Source organism: Anomaloglossus baeobatrachus, chromosome 5 (assembly GCF_048569485.1).
Source record: "Anomaloglossus baeobatrachus isolate aAnoBae1 chromosome 5, aAnoBae1.hap1, whole genome shotgun sequence".
Classification (NCBI taxonomy): domain Eukaryota; kingdom Metazoa; phylum Chordata; class Amphibia; order Anura; family Aromobatidae; genus Anomaloglossus; species Anomaloglossus baeobatrachus.
Window position 1 is genome coordinate 92,898,709 of NC_134357.1, and position 17,880 is coordinate 92,916,588.

The following is a 17,880-nucleotide window of genomic DNA, read 5'->3' on the forward strand; positions in this document are numbered from 1 at the left end:
TCGGATTGGTGCCCTAACATCTCTAGTGATGTGCGAGCTCTGCTGTGTTCTGTACTCGTAATGAAATGTCAGACACTTGGATGAGCTCCACTCATTTAGAGTATAACAAAAGTCAATGGGGAACTTGGGCATTTTTCTGGAAGATATTCTGGAGGAAAAAAAAAAAAAAATGTTCAGGTTCCCCATTGACTTCTGTTTACTCTGTAAACAAGTGGAGCCTGTCCGAGCATTATACTCACAGGGGGGAATCCAGTCCGATGGCAGTCTCCGGCCTTGATCCGGCACATCCTCTTATGATTTCTCCCCCCCCCCCCCCCCCTTCCCTTGTCCTCCATCACGCTCCTGTGCAGGTGTACTTCTCAGTTCCCTGCCGATGGCAGTGGAACATAAGACGAGGCGCAGGATCAACACCAGAGACTCCCATTGGACTGAATTCCCCCCCCCCCCCCCACTCCCCCGTAAGTGAATATAACATTTTTATAATATCTCATTCTAGAATGCTGTTTTGAGTGCTTACAAGTGCTGGCCGTACTTTATATGGGGGAAATTGGTGACTTATTCCCTTTTTAAACACGCTATTACTGCTCCATTTATTCTCTTTATGACTGACTGAGTTGGTTCTATAATGAAAAGGAGACAAGAGCCCACTTCCACCTGAGCATGTACACAAGCTGTCCCCAACATGTGGCTTGCGGGCCCATGATGTGTGGCTCATGAATGTCTGCCATCCAGGTATATTTGCACCAGGTCTAGAAAACGGCTATGAAGAGCTGGTCACCAGGTAGACATGTGAGTAGTCCCACACAGTCCAGCAGATCTGAATGGAAGTGGGAACCCCTGGATCTTGCATACTGCCTCGGTGTGCTGATTTCTGTGTAAAAGCGCTGACTATCTTTATACTGGTAATGGGTGGTTCTGGGTGTCACTATTGAGTGGCGGGAGCTAAATGGCTCTCGAGAAATATTTGGGACTACTAAAGTACGGATACACTCCTGTCTCCTAATCTGTACACTATAACAATTGGTGTGTGTGTGTGTGTGTGTGTGTGTGTGTGGGTGGGGGGGGGGGAGGCGGGGTGGTGGTGTGTGTCTGGGGACACAGACTGCACCAATCCGCTTGCAATTAAAAGAACAACATGTAAAATACTGTTTTCTGATGTTTAGTTACCCTTAAGTGTAGAAGGATACCATGTATTTTACATCTGATTTGATGAAGCTAGTCAAATTCTTACCATGTTCTATTCCTTTTAGGCATACTGCAGCATCCTGATGGGACGGTATTAAAGCAACTACAGCCACCACCACGTGGACCAAGAGAACTGGACTTCTATAACATGGTACATTGTGGCGTGTTTGTTTTCCCTCGCTAAGTTTTACAACTGTTGTTTGGTCAATTGCCCTTTTTGATAGTTGGGCCACCATCTGTGTTGTGTATGTAACAATTAATTAGTTTCTCCTCTGAGGGAAATATTCTGCCACAATTACAGCTGATCCCTAGGGATGGGTCCCAGCCTTGCAGTATTAGATTGTTACCCGACTCCATAAGATGCCAGGTTCCTCAGAAGGTAGAGTATGTCCTATAAAGCATGAAGTAGAGGAATGCTAGGTGAAGGGCCTAAGGGGATTTTATAAGTGCTTACAGAGGACCAACCACCAGGAATTTCCTAATATAAACTAAAGCCGGTGCTATATTGGCGCTAGGATGTGGATTCTAAACATACCTTTAGTTGTGAGATCAGATGTATACTTTCTAATATTCAGGCAAGTAAAGTTTTTGTGAAATGCACTGTTATTTGATGAGAGGTGCAACAGAATATCTAATAGGTGGGGAAGGTTTTGCTAGTTATTCCCACCCCTGTTTGCCTGCCTCCCTCCCCCCAATATGTTATTACAGGGGGAGGAAGGACAGGCAGACAGAGGTGGGAATAACTAGCAAACCCCAACCTACCTATTAGATATTCTGTAGCTGCTGTCAATCAAATAACAGTGCATTTCACAAACTTTGCTTGCCTATAATTCAAAGTATACATCAGATTAAGTAAACATGGTGCCTTTTTACAATCTAGTAACATTGCAGATAGGATATTTTAATAAAGGCAAAATGATTTGTTTCAACAGCTTCAAAAACATCAAAACAGAGCTGCATCCATGGTGAAAAGACAAATCCTGTAGTCAGAAATTGTAGTCCTACTCCCATGCGTCTTAGGCTAGGTTCACACTTCCGTTAAAATGTATCAGTCACAATCCGCGGCTATGGTAAACTCAATCCGTTTAGCGGATTCCGTTGTGTCCCATAGACTTGTATTAGTGGCGGATTGCGACTGATGACCTTGCGTTGCCTCAGCTGCGTCACGGTCAGTTGTTTTTCGACTGACCGCCGGGCGGGAGCAACGCAGAATGTAACGTTTTTCTGGCCGTCAAAATTAACGCGCTGCGCAGGAATCCGTCGCTGTCCGTCAAGCTTGTAATGGATGTCTATGGCGCTGGATTCCGTCGTAATCCGTCTTACGACGGAATCCAGCGCTGGATTCCGTCATGCTCTACTGAGCATGCCCAGCATGTTTGGCACACCCACTGTCCCAAACACAAACGGATTATGACAGGAATCCTGTGAAAAGACTGATCCGTCGCGTCCGTTACATCCGCTGTGCATCCGTTTTTTTGACGGATCAGTTTTTGCACAGGATTCCTGTGAAAGGAATCCTGTAAAAAACACATCTGTTGCGTCAGTTGAAATCTAAAAAACAACTGATCCGTTGCTGACGGATTTAAAACAATGGAAATGTGAACCTAGCCTTAGAGAATTTATATCAGAAAGCAGAAGGGAGAATAACTGCACCAGTGGTAGCGTGTCAGGGATGGCAATAGTGGATCAAATTAAATATATATGTATATGTATATGTATATGTACAGACTGAGGGTATCAAATCAGTCAAGGTTTCGATTTCAAAAAGATCCAGAAAAAAGTCAGTGAACAAATAGAAATATTTCCTTCAAATAAGGAAAGAGAGGACCAACCACCAGGATTTTCCTATATAAACTAAAGCCAGTGCCAGTACAGCACGATCATGCTGATTCTATACATACTTTTTAGTTGTGAGATCGGATGTATACTTTGATATACAGGCAACTAAAGTTAGTGAAATGCACTGTTATTTGATAGCAGCTGCAGAATATCTAAGAGGTGGGTAGTGATTTGATAGTTATTTCCGCCCCTGTCTCCGAACCTGTCCTTCCCCCCCCCCCCCCCCCCCCCCTGTAGTGACAGACAGAGGGTGGAAGGACAGGGAGGCTGATTTGAGACACTGTAGGCATCTCTGACATGCCGCCAGTGGTGCAGTTATTCTCCTTTTCTTTGTCGCTCCATTGGGAGACCCAGACAATTGGGTGTATAGGCTATGCCTCCGGAGGCCGCACAAAGTATTACACAAAAGTGTTAAGCCCCTCCCCTTCTGCCTATACACCCCCCGTGCTCCCACGGGCTCCTCAGTTTTTTGCTTTGTGCGAAGGTCAGACACGCACGCACAGCTCCACAGATTGGTCAGCAGCAGCTGCTGACCATGTCGGATGGAAGAAAAGTGGGCCCATATAGAGCCCCCAGCATGCTCCCTTCTCACCCCACTCTTGTCGGTGGTGTTGTAAGGTTGAGGTATCCATTGCGTGTACGGAGGCTGGAGCCCACATGCTGTTTTCCTTCCCCATCCCCCTCAGGGCTCTGGGTGAAGTGGGATCCTATCGGTCTCCAGGCACTGAGACCGTGCTTCATCCACAACTCCTGTGGAGCCTGCTGGATAGGAGCCGGGTATCGTTCAGGGACATGGCCCTGCTACTTGGAGGTACTCTGTATCCCTGTGGGGACAGCGCACAGCAACACTCCAGCTTTGCTGGGTGTGCTAGTGCACCGGGGACCACGGCGCTGACCGCGTTAATATGTGCCATTACACACTCAGCGTTGCTGAGTGTGTTTATGTATAGGGACTGCCGCACTGACCGCCGTGGCCATGGAAACACTGCGGCGCGGCTGGGACTTGTAGTGCGCCGGGGACTTTCACGCCGGCCGCGCTTTTACGGCGGCCGCGTTTATTACTAGAGTCCCCGGCTTTTTGCGGCCTAGTTTCCTTTCCTCCCGCCCACAGCCCTGACAGGCAGGGGAAGGGCGGGACGCTGCACAGAACGAGCAGCACTGAGGGCTGGAGCATGCTTTGCATACTCCACCCCTCTCACTGTGCACAGTGCGGGCACCAGTTCCCGCTCTTTCTGGGTCACGCCCACGGCTCCCTCCTCTCCTCAGGACGCCGGCAGCCATTCCTGTCAGCTCCTCGGACGCTGCAGAGGGGGACAAAGTCTGGGAGACCCAGGCAGGGACTCTGGTGGCCTCACAACCGCTTTAGGCGGGTGGTAAGCAGCACCTGTGGTGCTAGCCCCATTGTGCAGTAGTGTAACATTATATGTTTATGGTATATATGTTTTACACTGTATGGTGCACAGTTGATTTCTGGCTATATACCCTATTGTGTTACTCAGGGAAGATAATAGCATGGCGCCCACGAAAGGCAGGGGTGCCAAAACACAGGCTTATTATGTTGCCTGCGCCGCATGTACGACCCCGCTACCGGCAGGTTCCACTGACCCTCATTGTGTGCACTGTTCGGCCCCTGTGGCACTTACTCAGCCGGAGCCTCTGCTAAGAGGGGCCCAGGGGGAGCCACCTGCTAACACTGTTCAGGTGACGGGGACGGAGTTTGCAAAACTCTCTGAGACTATGGCTAAGATACTAGAAGCCTTGCAGTCCAGGCCGGTATCTCAGCACAGGGACTCTGTTGAATCTTTGTTCCCTGGCCCACCTCAGCTGGACCAACAATGTCCTCCCGGGGTATCTCATGGATCCCAGGCTGAGGGTTCTGACACAGACCCCAGCCCCAGACCGACTAAGCGAGCTCGCTTAGATTTTCCCTCGACATCATCATATTGTGCAGGGTCTCAGAGGGGGGAATCTCTGGTTGATGATGCGGAGACAGCTGATCAGGATTCTGATCCTGAGGCCGCTCTCAATCTTGATACTCCGGACGGGGACGCCATAGTCAACGACCTTATTGCGTCCATCAATCGTATGTTGGATATTTCTCCTTCAGCTCCTCCGGTGGAGGAGTCAGCTTCTCAGCAGGAGAAATTCCGTTTCAGGTTTCCCAAGCGTACACCGAGTATGTTTCTGGACCACTCTGATTTCAGAGAGGCAGTCCAGAATCACCATGCTTGTCCAGATAAGCGTTTTTCTAAGCGCCTTAAGGATACACGTTATCCTTTTCCCCCTGACGTGGTCAAAAGTTGGGCTCAGTGTCCCAAAGTGGATCCTCCAATCTCCAGACTGGCAGCTAGATCCATACTTGCAGTGGAAGATGGGGCTTCACTCAAAGATGCCACTGACAGGCAGATGGATTTCAACCAGAGTTCCATCTATGAAGCTATCGGCGCTTCTTTTGCCCCAGCGTTCGCAGCCGTATGGGCGCTACAAGCTATCTCAGCAGGTCAAGCGCAAATTGACGCAGCCACACGCACGTCCGCGCCACAGGTGACGTCCATAACCACTCAGACGTCGGCATTTGCGTCTTACGCTATTAATGCTGTCCTGGACTCTGCGAGCCGTACGGCGGTTGCAGCCGCCAATTCGGTGGTACTCCGCAGGGCCTTGTGGCTACGGGAATGGAAGGCAGATTCTGTTTCCAAAAAGCGCTTAACCAGTTTGCCAATTTCTGGCGACCGATTGTTTGGCGAGTGTTTGGATGAAATCATCAAACAATCCAAGGGAAAGGATACATCCTTACCCCAGCCCAAACCGAACATACCCCAACAGAGGAAGGGGCAGTCGAGGTTTCGGTCCTTTCGGGGCGCGGGCAGGTCCCAGTTCTCCTCGTCCAAAAGGCCTCAGAAAGATCAAAGGAACTCTGACGCATGGCGGTCTAAGTCACGTCCTAAAAAGGCCACCGGAGGTGCCGCTACCAAAGCGGCTTCCTCATGACTTTCGGCCTCCTCACTCCGCATCTTCGGTCGGTGGCAGGCTCTCCCGCTTTTGCGACGCCTGGCTGCCACGGGTAAAAGACCGTTGGGTGAGAGACATTCTGTCTCACGGTTACAAGATAGAGTTCACCTCTCGTCCCCCGACTCGATTCTTCAGGTCATCCCCGCCTCCCGAGCGAGCCGAGGCTCTTCTGCAGGCGCTGGGCACTCTGAAGGCAGAAGGAGTGGTGGTCCCTGTTCCTCTTCAGCAACAGGGCCACGGTTTTTACTCCAACTTGTTTGTGGTCCCAAAGAAGGACTGGTCTTTCCGTCCTGTCCTGGACCCGAAACTTCTCAACAAACACGTAACGACCAGGCGGTTCCGGATGGAATCCCTCCGCTCCGTCATCGCCTCAATGTCCCAAGGAGATTTCCTTGCATCGATCGATATCAAAGATGCTTATCTCCACGTACCGATTGCTCCAGAGCACCAGCGCTTCTTGCGCTTCGCCATAGAAAACGAACACCTGCAGTTCGTGGCACTGCCGTTCGGCCTGGCAACAGCCCCACGGGTTTTCACCAAGGTTATGGCTACTGTAGTAGCGGTCCTCCACTCTCAGGGTCACTCGGTGATCCCTTACTTGGACGATCTCCTGATCAAGGCACCCTCTCAAGAGGCATGCCAACACAGCCTCGACGCTACCCTGGAGACTCTCCAGAGTTTCGGGTGGATCATCAATTTTCCAAAGTCAAATCTGACACCGGCCCAATCGCTCACATACCTTGGCATGGAGTTTCATACCCTCTCAGCGATAGTGAAGCTTCCACTGATCAAGCAGCGGTCACTACAGACAGGGGTACAATCTCTCCTTCAAGGCCAGTCACACCCCTTGAGGCGCCTCATGCACTTCCTGGGGAAGATGGTGGCAGCAATGGAGGCAGTTCCTTTCGCGCAGTTTCACCTGCGTCCTCTTCAATGGGACATCCTACGCAAATGGGACAGGAAGCCGACGTCCCTCGACAGGAACGTCTCCCTCTCTCAGGCGACCAAAGCTTCCCTTCGGTGGTGGCTTCTTCCCACTTCATTATCGAAGGGGAAATCTTTCCTACCCCCATCCTGGGAGGTGGTCACGACGGACGCGAGTCTGTCAGGGTGGGGAGCGTTTTTTCTCCACCACAGGGCTCAGGGTACGTGGACCCAGCAAGAGTCCTCGCTTCAGATCAATGTTCTGGAAATACGGGCAGTGTATCTTGCCCTGAAAGCGTTCCAGCAGTGGCTGGAAGGCAAGCAGATCAGAATTCAGTCGGACAATTCCACAGCGGTGGCATACATCAACCACCAAGGCGGCACACGCAGTCGGCAAGCCTTCCAGGAAGTCCGGCGGATTTTGATGTGGGTGGAAGCCACGGCCTCCACCATCTCTGCAGTTCACATTCCAGGCGTGGAAAACTGGGAAGCAGATTATCTCAGTCGCCAGGGCATGGACGCAGGGGAATGGTCCCTTCACCCGGACGTGTTTCAGGAGATCTGTTGCCGCTGGGGGGTGCCGGACGTCGACCTCATGGCGTCCCGGCACAACAACAAGGTACCGACGTTCATGGCACGGTCTCAAGATCCCAGAGCTCTGGCGGCAGACGCCTTAGTTCAGGATTGGTCGCAGTTTCAGCTCCCTTATGTGTTTCCTCCGCTGGCACTGTTGCCCAGAGTGTTACGCAAGATCAGGGCCGACTGCCGCCGCGTCATCCTCGTCGCTCCAGACTGGCCGAGGCGGTCGTGGTACCCGGATCTGTGGCATCTCACGGTCGGCCAACCGTGGGCACTACCAGACCGACCAGACTTGCTATCTCAAGGGCCGTTTTTCCATCTGAATTCTGCGGCCCTCAACCTGACTGTGTGGCCATTGAGTCCTGGATCCTAGCGTCTTCAGGGTTATCTCACGAGGTCATTGCCACTATGAGACAGACTAGGAAACCAACGTCCGCCAAGATCTACCACAGGACGTGGAAAATTTTCCTGTCGTGGTGCTCTGCTCAGGGTTTTTCTCCCTGGCCTTTTGCCTTGCCCACTTTTCTGTCCTTCCTTCAATCTGGACTGGAAAAGGGTTTGTCGCTCGGCTCCCTTAAGGGACAAGTCTCAGCGCTCTCTGTGTTTTTCCAGAAGCGCCTAGCCAGACTTCCACAGGTACGCACGTTCCTGCAGGGGGTTTGTCACATCGTTCCTCCTTACAAGCGGCCGTTAGAACCCTGGGATCTGAACAGGGTGCTGCTGGTTCTTCAGAAACCACCATTCGAGCCAATGAGAGATATTTCTCTCTCACGCCTTTCGCAGAAAGTGGTTTTTCTAGTAGCAGTCACTTCACTTCGGAGAGTGTCTGTCTGAGCTAGCAGCGCTGTCATGCAAAGCCCCTTTCCTGGTTTTTCACCAGGACAAGGTGGTTCTGCGTCCGGTTCCGGAATTTCTCCCTAAGGTGGTATCCCCCTTTCATCTCAATCAGGATATCTCCTTACCTTCTTTTTGTCTTCATCCAGTTCACCAATGTGAAAAGGATTTGCACTTGTTAGATCTGGTGAGAGCACTCAGACTCTACATTTCTCGTACGGCGCCCCTGCGCCGCTCGGATGCACTGTTTGTCCTTGTCGCTGGCCAGCGTAAAGGGTCACAGGCTTCCAAATCAACCTTGGCTCGGTGGATCAAGGAGCCAATTCTCGAAGCCTACCGTTCGGCTGGGCTTCCGGTTCCCTCAGGGCTGAAGGCCCATTCTACCAGAGCCGTGGGCGCGTCCTGGGCTTTGAGGCACCAGGCTACGGCTCAGCAGGTGTGTCAGGCGGCTACCTGGTCGAGCCTGCACACTTTCACGAAACACTATCAGGTGCATACCTATGCTTCGGCGGATGCCAGCCTAGGTAGACGAGTCCTTCAGGCGGCGGTTGCCCACCTGTAGGAAGAGGCCGTTTTACGGCTCTCTTACGAGGTATTATTTTACCCACCCAGGGACTGCTTTTGGACGTCCCAATTGTCTGGGTCTCCCAATGGAGCGACAAAGAAGAAGGGAATTTTGTTTACTTACCGTAAATTCCTTTTCTTCTAGCTCCAATTGGGAGACCCAGCGCCCGCCCCTGTTTTTTTGTGTACACATGTTGTTCATGTTGAATGGTTTCAGTTCTCCGATATTCCTTCGGATTGAAGTTACTTTAAACCAGTTTATAATTCTTTTTCCTCCTTCTTGCTTTTGCACCAAAACTGAGGAGCCCGTGGGAGCACGGGGGGTGTATAGGCAGAAGGGGAGGGGCTTAACACTTTTAAGTGTAATACTTTGTGCGGCCTCCGGAGGCATAGCCTATACACCCAATTGTCTGGGTCTCCCAATTGGAGCTAGAAGAAAAGGAATTTACGGTAAGTAAACAAAATTCCCTTCTTTGCTTTCTGATATACCGTATTGTATGGATTATAAGAAAATGAGGGGTGTGTCTTAAATTCCGACTATAGCTTACTGGGAAGTCAATTGACGGGGGGCTGTCTGTGCCGCTTTGCGTGCGGGCGGCCGGCAATGTGCCTCTCCGTGCGGGTGGGTGGGCAGGTGGCCTTCTGGCTGCCACTGTGTGGCCGGGTGGCTGTGCGAACTACGGTGCCACCACTGACCACCTGCTGCTGCCTGCACAGCCTCTGGCCTCTGCCGCCCTTCTCTGGTAAGACACCAGAGTATAAGACGGACCCCCCCCTTTTTTTTTTTTTTTTTTTTTTTTTTTTTTTTTATCTCCAAATTTGGGGTGCGTTTTATAATCCGATGTGTCTTATAAAACAAAAAATACGGTGAATTCTTTAAGACACATGGGGGTATGACTGCAAGCTCTGACTACAGGATTTCTTTTTTTTTTTTTTGGCGCAGCTCTGTTTTGATGTTTTTGAAGCTGTTGAAACATATTATTTTGTCTTTGTTAAAATATCCTGTTTGCAATGCTACTAAATTCTAAAAGGCACCATGTTGGCCTAAGGGGTACTTTGCACGTTGTGACATCGCTACTGCGATATCGTCGGGGTAAATCGAAATCAAATCGAAAGTGACGCACATCCGGCGCCAGTAACGACGTCGCAACGTGTAAAGCCTAGATACACCGATAAACTATCGCAAAAGCGTAGAAAATCAGTGATCTGTGTAGTGTTTTGTCATTTTCATAATTTCGCTGCAGCGACAGGTACGATGTTGTTCCTCGTTCCTGCGGCAGCACACATCGCTGTGTATGAAGCCGCAGGAGCGAGGAACATCTTACCTTTGTCCCGCCTGCAATGAGGAAGGAAGGAAGGAGGTGGGCGGTATGTTTACGTCCCGCTCAGCTCCGCCCCTCCGCTTCTATTGTCCGCCTGCCGTGTGACGCCACAAGACCCGCCCCCTTAGGAAGGAGGTGGGTCGCCGGCCAGAGCGACGTCGCAGGGCAGGTAAATGCATCTGAAGCTGCCGTAGCGATAATGTTCGCTATGGCAGCTATCACAAGATATCGCATGTGCGACGGGGGCGGGGACTATCGTGCTCAGCATCGCTACAATCGGCTAGCGATGTCGCAGCGTGCAAAGTACCCCTAAGACTGGCAGCGTTGACTTAGGATAAGTGTAAAATACTCGTGAATTGACCAATTTCTCTGGGAAGCCTCTGTTGTTGCTGGGATGATGACACACATGTAAAAGGAGTCATCCACACGCACAACGTTTGTACGGCGGAGAGGGGTACAGTGTGGGGATAGCTGAGCCCGTCCTATTTGCAGTGATGTGCTCCCTCGTTCGGGGTGCAGTTTTTGTTTTCGCTCATGGTTTTGCTGTTTATATTGGCCGGACTTTTGGATCCGAAGGTTTTTCTTTGATTCAAGGCGTTCTCCTAATCCGTGCTCGCTCTCTGTGATATTTCATTTTGTCTGAGCGCCGGCTATTGGCAGCAAAGTCTGATATTTGAACCAGTGAACTTCACATTTGCTCCATTACAGAATCATTAGACAGAATGTTGACTTCACAGCTACTGTGTCTGATGGTTTCTATTCCCCCGGGGTATAAAAAGTAAAAGATCAGTCACTTTAACATTTCACAGATGAGCCTTCACTGCCAGAAGCTATAGCAAAACACCCAAATATATATTATTTTTCTTTTTAGGTTTTCTCAAGTGACTGCACTGATCCTAAGCTGCGTGACTTAAAAATATTTTTACCGAAATATTTTGGCACATGGTCACCGCCTGGATCTACAAATGGTATGTATTTTGTATTTTATTTTTTTGCCTATCTATTTTAATTGCTTAATTGTACAGCTCTACCTTCATGCTCGGTTCCCCGTATGACACCCATTGCAGTTGACCTGTTATCAGACAATGGAATCTTTCTTGTTTAATTCCAGAGATTAAAATACCATCTCTACCTTGTTCTGCTGTGTCTTCCATACTATGTACTATTTTTACTATGTATCAGTATGGGCACTTCTGTTTCTGTAAGGCTGCTTTCACACCTCCGGTTTTAGCAGAGCCGGCCAATCCGGCTCTAACCCCTATGCAACGGATGCGGCGACAAAACCGCATCCTTTGCATAAGTTTAACATGCGGCCCGTCCGTTTCTTGCCGCTTGCGGCAGGCTGAGCATGCGCAGTGGAAAAAGCCGGATGCGTTTTTTGCCGCAGGACGCTTTTTTGCCAGACAAAAAACGTGCCAGGCAATGTTCCATGCGGCTAAAGCTGCCGCATGCGGCAAAAAACGGACCGAACACAAGCCCATGCGACACAATACGGCAGTAATGTAAGTCTATGCAAAAAAAAAAACAATTGCAGGTTTTTCTGCAAAGCGGCGGATTGTGCCGCACAGGAAAAAACGGATGTGTGAAAGCAGCCTAAAGCGCAGCAGCTGAACAAATCTCCCTGCTTTGGACTTAAGACTGCTAGATCTTGATACCTTGTAATAAGTATTTATTTAGTTTTGCAAGGTAGAGATCATTAAAGGATATAGCATCTGAATGTAGAGAAAAAATGAATATATAAAAATGTTTTGTTGACGGCAAGCAGCGGTGTCAGAAATGGTGAGAAATTATCTATATCAGGGGTGGGGAATCTTCTTTTTTTTTCTTTTTTTCTTTTTTACTGCCGGGGGCTATTTGTAAATTTCTACCAACCTTCGGGGGCCGCACAAAATTATCAGTGTGTAAAATAACCAGCTATATTTGATCAAGCAATTAACTCACCCCTACTGTGGTGGCTGGAGCTGCTTCTCTTTGGTACGGCGGTTACTTTTCAGGGATATTGATCACGTAACGTTGCTTTTCACAACTACCTTTCCAGGTTTGTCTGTCTGGAGCGCAGTCAACTCTTTGTAATAATAAGATTGGAGACGTTAGGACTGCTGTATATATCACAGGAGACATTGAGGGCACATGCATCACATGAGGGGCTGGGGACATGTATATTCCCCCAGCCTCTCATGTAATGTCTATAGCAAAGAAGACTCTGGGGGCATACACCTAACAGGAGTCATATACAGTGTGTCCACCCATATCCTGTCCACCACCATTAACTTGAGAACGGTGGCAGCTATAGGCATAGTAGTAGTGTCTAGGTATAGTAAAGTAGCCATGCGCTACGCAATGAAACCACCTATTGCGCCACCTGGTGGAAAACAGCATTTATATCTCGAAAACTGAACGAGATAGAGAAAAAAAGTGAATTACAAAGTTATAGGGCATCATCAATTCAATACGAATCGACACCTTGCATACAGAAATGCTGTAATTAGAATGCGCAAAAACTCAAGGCTGCGGACGTGAAGCGGTACCTCATGAAGACCTTCCTACAAGTCGTTGGGTATGGTGGCTGCGTGGAGTGGCCTCCACGCTCACCTGACCTGACCCCATTGGACTTCTTTCTGCCCTACGACAACGTATGTATATGCAAACGTGTAAATACCATATTGCACAACGTGCAGCAAGATACAGTATGCTGTCCAGAGGTGCATTGCAGCTGACGGCGGCCACTTTGAGCATCAAAGTTAAATGAGCACCATATGCATGACCAGCGTTCAATGTTTCGGGGGTGGGTGGGGGGTGCGGTCATGGGTTTCCTATCATAGCATTTCTGTATGCAAGGTGTCGATTTGTATTGAATTGATGATGCCCTACAATTTATTTATTTTTTTGTAAAAAAAAAAAAAAATTCACTTTTTTTCTCTCTCGTTCTGTTTTTGAGATAAAAATGCTAACTCTGTTCTCCAGCAGGTGGCGCTATAGGTGGTTTCATTACGTAGCGCATGGCTACTTTACTATACCTAGACACCACTTCTATGCCTATAGCTGTCGCGTTTTCAAGTTAATGGCGGTGGATGAGATATGGGTGGCCACACTGTATATAGCTGAGGGGAACAGACCGCACGAGGGGGGCTCAGATATCACTAAGGGGGGCAACTGCATAGAAATACATGCACTTGACCCCCTCCTGCCAGGAGAGTGTGCGGCCGTGCTGGGTGATGTGATGCCAGACTCACGCGAGTCACTCCTTGTAGCGGACATGGGGATTTAAAGCACCAGCGGCTGGCAAGATGCAATGGCTGGCCCGAGCACTGCGGTACCAGGAATCTGCCCGTGGGCCACAAAACTTCCTCATGGGCCTCATGCGTCCAGTGGGCCGGAGGTTCCCCACCCCTGATCTATACTGTGTGTTTGCTTAGCCATCTTAAGATCTTTCAGTGTAAATTGGGTCACATAGCATCTTTTGGATCCCATCGTCTACACCCAAGAGCACAAGGACACTCTGTACTCCATAAATATGAACATACTGATTAATTTAATCTATCTGGTGAAACACGCTGATGAAATGCTGACATCTGACTGTGGCTTTATCGTGCGGTCTTCATTCAATTTCGTGTGAGGTGTGTGGTGTTTTTTTTTTTTTTTTTTTTTTTTTTTTTTTGTCCATACTTGAACATCACTGATGGTAAAAGCGAACACCTAACCAAAAACTGATTTGAAATCTGATCCAACACACAGATGTCTGAATGAGGCCTAAAGGTGGTTCAGACTTTACAAAGTATGACTAATTTTGTTTCCTTAGATCTTTATTTAAAACTGGAAGATGTAACCCGAAAATTTAACAAGCCTTGTATCATGGATGTAAAAATTGGCCAAAAGAGTTATGATCCGCACGCATCAGCTGAGAAGATCCAGCAGCAGATCAGCAAGTACCCTTTGATGGAAGAGATTGGCTTTTTGGTTTTAGGCATGAGGGTAAGTGCTTCTTTTATGTGTTTTTGTTCGAGAGTAAAACTTGTGACAATGCTTGTCCTTAGGACCATAAATATATTGTATCTGGTAACAGAACCTTCCCACATTCTGGATCCATTCCTGTACTTGACATTTGTCACCATCAGTTTTGAAAGAGTTAAGCGGTTGTTAGAGTCCAGCTGTGGCGCACATTGGCTTCTGTCCTATTTTCCGCCACTTCTGGCCTCTTACCGCTTTTATAGAGAGTTCAGCTGGGCTCAGTACAGTTCAATGAACTCTATGAAGAATGCTCAAAGTATAAAGATACAAACCATGTAGTATGTAACGGATCTTAAATGCTAAACGTCCTGTTATATTGTGTTTTTTTTTTTTTTTTTGTTTTTTTTTTTTTTTGTTTTTGTTTTTATGCCTACAATAAATAATGCTCAAAGAATACATGTGCAGCACTTATATCTTGTAATCTCTTTGCATTTTGCTTGTAGAGTAAATGACATGCATCACATTTGTGTTTTAATATGGTTTTCCATATCTTTATTTTTCCCAAATGTCCGTATATCGGACAATGGATTGCGTGTGCTAATCTGAAGACGCTCTCTACTTCAGAAAAGCCTTTTGCAAATATCCTATATGGGAATTCAGAGTGAATTAATGGGGTCCTAAGTTCAGCATCCTCCTCTCTTGGTCAGCGTGGAACATCCATCTCTGGAGGTCCTGTATCAGTGTTCCTTTTTATGTTTTATTATAAACTGTGTAATACTTACTTCCTCCTGCGGGGGCACTGCAGGAAAATTGACAACTTACTGTCTGATTTCCCACACAGATTATATCTGATGGCTGGGGGTACAGCAAGGAACATGATCGGTAGTGATGAGTGAGCACTACCATGCTCAGGTGCTCATACTGAGCAGTGGGATGATCGGATGGACACAACTTGTGCACTGAGTATAATGGGAGACTCGAGCATCTTTCTGCGAAAACTTCCAGATAAATTCTGGCCCTCCATTCCCCCCAACCCCCTTGACTTCCATTATACTCAGATGCTTGAGTTGCACTCATCCAATCATGGCACTGCTTTTGAGTACCCAAGCATGGAAGTGCTCACTGATCATTAGCTTATTGTCAATGGACACCTCCATCTAAGGCCTGTTTCACATGTCAGTGAAAAAGATGTTTTTCACTGATGTGTACCGTGATTGGCGGCATACGTGGGTTGTCCATTTGCAATCCGCGATCCGTTATCCGTGATTGCACATGAAGATAAACTCTCCTGTCCAGTTCCTGCTGTCTGTGGTGCTGAACTCTCCAGTTCTGTTGCCTCCAGTCGCTGTGTCACACCTCTGCAGCTACTTCCGGGTCTACTGGTTGTATAACTGAATATGCTTGCCGGTAATGAGCCGGCCAGGAAGAAGCAGAGAGCAGTTGCTGGAGATGGGTGAGTAAAGCTTTTATTTTCAATGTCTGTGTTTTTCTAGTACGTGTTTCACGGATCACACCATAGTGTGGTCCGTGTGACATGTCTCTGTGCAGCAATCACTGACACATGTGTGTGATACCAATGTGATAGATAGGAATCATAATCAAAAGATAGGAGTGATCCCAGATATTATTTGACCTATCAATAATTCAGTATCAAAGAGATGTCCTTTGGAAGGCCAACATGATGACCAAAGAATACATGTCTTGAAGCAGTTTTAGATAATAAGGAAGTAACATTTACAGTTCCACTTGCCGGAAACTTGTGGTTAGCTTAAAGACAGGTTTAAGGAAGCTTGCATATGAAATTTACGGCTCATTGCAATATTTCACTAACACAATGGTCAACTGTGGTCGGCCAGTTGACCACTGGCTAAATGTGCAGGAAATGTGCAGGAAGCTACTGGTGCCCACAGCAGCTTGTGGTCAAGTTACATGAACATGACTCAGCTGTCATATGCTGGTGACCATTTAAACCCAACCTACAAAGTTTTCCTATAAATAATACACTGAACTCGCTTAATGTTAGGGAAAAACCTTCCAGGACATTGAAGTGTATGTACGCACTGTTCCTGTGATGCCATGCCAAGATGCCATGTTGATTCCTTATCATTAACTCGAGTTCCCTCCGATGTGAAAGGATTGCTACAACATAACGGTAATGTTGATGCATATTTCTGTTATTGTATAAGTTTCTATGACTATAGTTCTTATGCCTATGTACCATTGACTATATATATTCATGTGCTATTAAAATAAATAGTATCTTGCTATAAAGAATATTAGTATTCGTGCCTGATTAGGATATCAGTGAGCGCTTCGTAAGTACGGGCTTTCAGCCCCCTTTTTAGTAGAATTTAGCAAGACAATGTGTATGCCGCACGGAGACACGGTAAGTGAAAAATCATTGCTATGTGCACAGACCCATTGATTTTAATGGGTCTGCGTATGTCAGTGATTCTGGTGCGTATAAAAACTAGCACATACGTACCAGAATCACTGATGTGTGAAAAAGTCCTAATAGGGATTCTCCAATGTTGTCAACCCTTTAAAGTTAGTGATTCACATTAGTTGTATGTTGGCTACTAATCTGGTTATCTTAAACCCCTAGAGGGCATATGGACTTCTTGCACTTGGGACCCCTCAATGCTAGCCAGAATGGAAAGTCAGAGGATAGTCACTACTCCTCTTTTCTGTTACTGGATTATCCACCAGAGGAAAAAAATTATATCCTGCAAGTGTCATGAATACAGCGGTGTCCCTGACGACTGATGGTAGAACATAATGTCATCAGCACTGCCTAGCTCTGATGGGAGCAGCTCTGGTGTTGCCATATAACGCCTTTTTTTTTTTTTTTTTTTTTTTAAATTTGGCAGATCCACTTTAATTTGTTGTTTGCGTAGACTTGGCTGCAGACCTTTTAAAGTTGCCAAGTGTTTGTGTAGGGCGCTGTGTGTGTGTGTGTGTGTTGGAGTAGTAGTCCTGTGGAGAGAGAGGAGTATAACAGGAGGAGTCCTGGGGGGGAGGAGTATAATAGGAGTCGTCGTCCTGGTGAGAGAGTGGTAGTCCTGGGGAGAGAGGAGGATAATGGAGAGAGGAGTATACACGGTGTTCCAAATTATTATGCAAAAAATATTTTTACATATTTTCCTAAATTAACTTTTTGAATTGCAGTCATTGTTATTTTCCAGTCAAACTGCCTATGAAAACAGTATAATTTTTAAAAATAATAAACACCTAAAATGCATGTTCCAAATTATCATGCACAGCAGAGTTTTCAACCTTTTTTATTATTATTTTGAAAAACAAAATGGTCAATCGTGAAATTATAAGCATTATCAGCTTATTACAAAATGAAATCAAACAGTTTTTAAGTCAAAACGTAATTCTAGGTGATGTTACATTTGCACATAGGACCCCTTGTTTGAAAGAAGCTTCTGAACTCTCTCGTTTATTGAATTTGTCAGTTTGTGTTTCAATTGTTTTGCATGTGGACAGAATACCCTCCCAGAGCTGTTGCTTAGATGTGAACTGCCTCCCGCCATCATACTTTTTTTTTTTTTTTTTTTTTTTTTTTTTTGATGCTCCAGAGGTTCTCAATGGGGTTGAGGTCAGGGGAAGATGGTGGTCACACCATAAGTTTGTCCTCTTTTATGCCCATAGCAGCCAGAGATACAGA

The 17,880-nt window shown here is 47.3% G+C and overlaps 1 protein-coding gene across 4 annotated transcripts in view; it reads left to right on the forward strand.

The window, feature by feature from the left end:
- Positions 1–17,880, forward strand: part of IPMK (inositol polyphosphate multikinase) — a 68,584-nt gene that overhangs the window by 20,454 nt on the left and 30,250 nt on the right. For all 4 annotated transcript variants that reach the window (XM_075348719.1, XM_075348715.1, XM_075348716.1 and 1 more), the window contains 3 exons: positions 1,251–1,336; positions 11,131–11,227; positions 14,059–14,231. In XM_075348719.1, the coding sequence (XP_075204834.1) occupies positions 1,251–1,336; positions 11,131–11,227; positions 14,059–14,231 (356 nt within the window). The remainder of the gene's footprint in view (positions 1–1,250; positions 1,337–11,130; positions 11,228–14,058; positions 14,232–17,880) is intronic.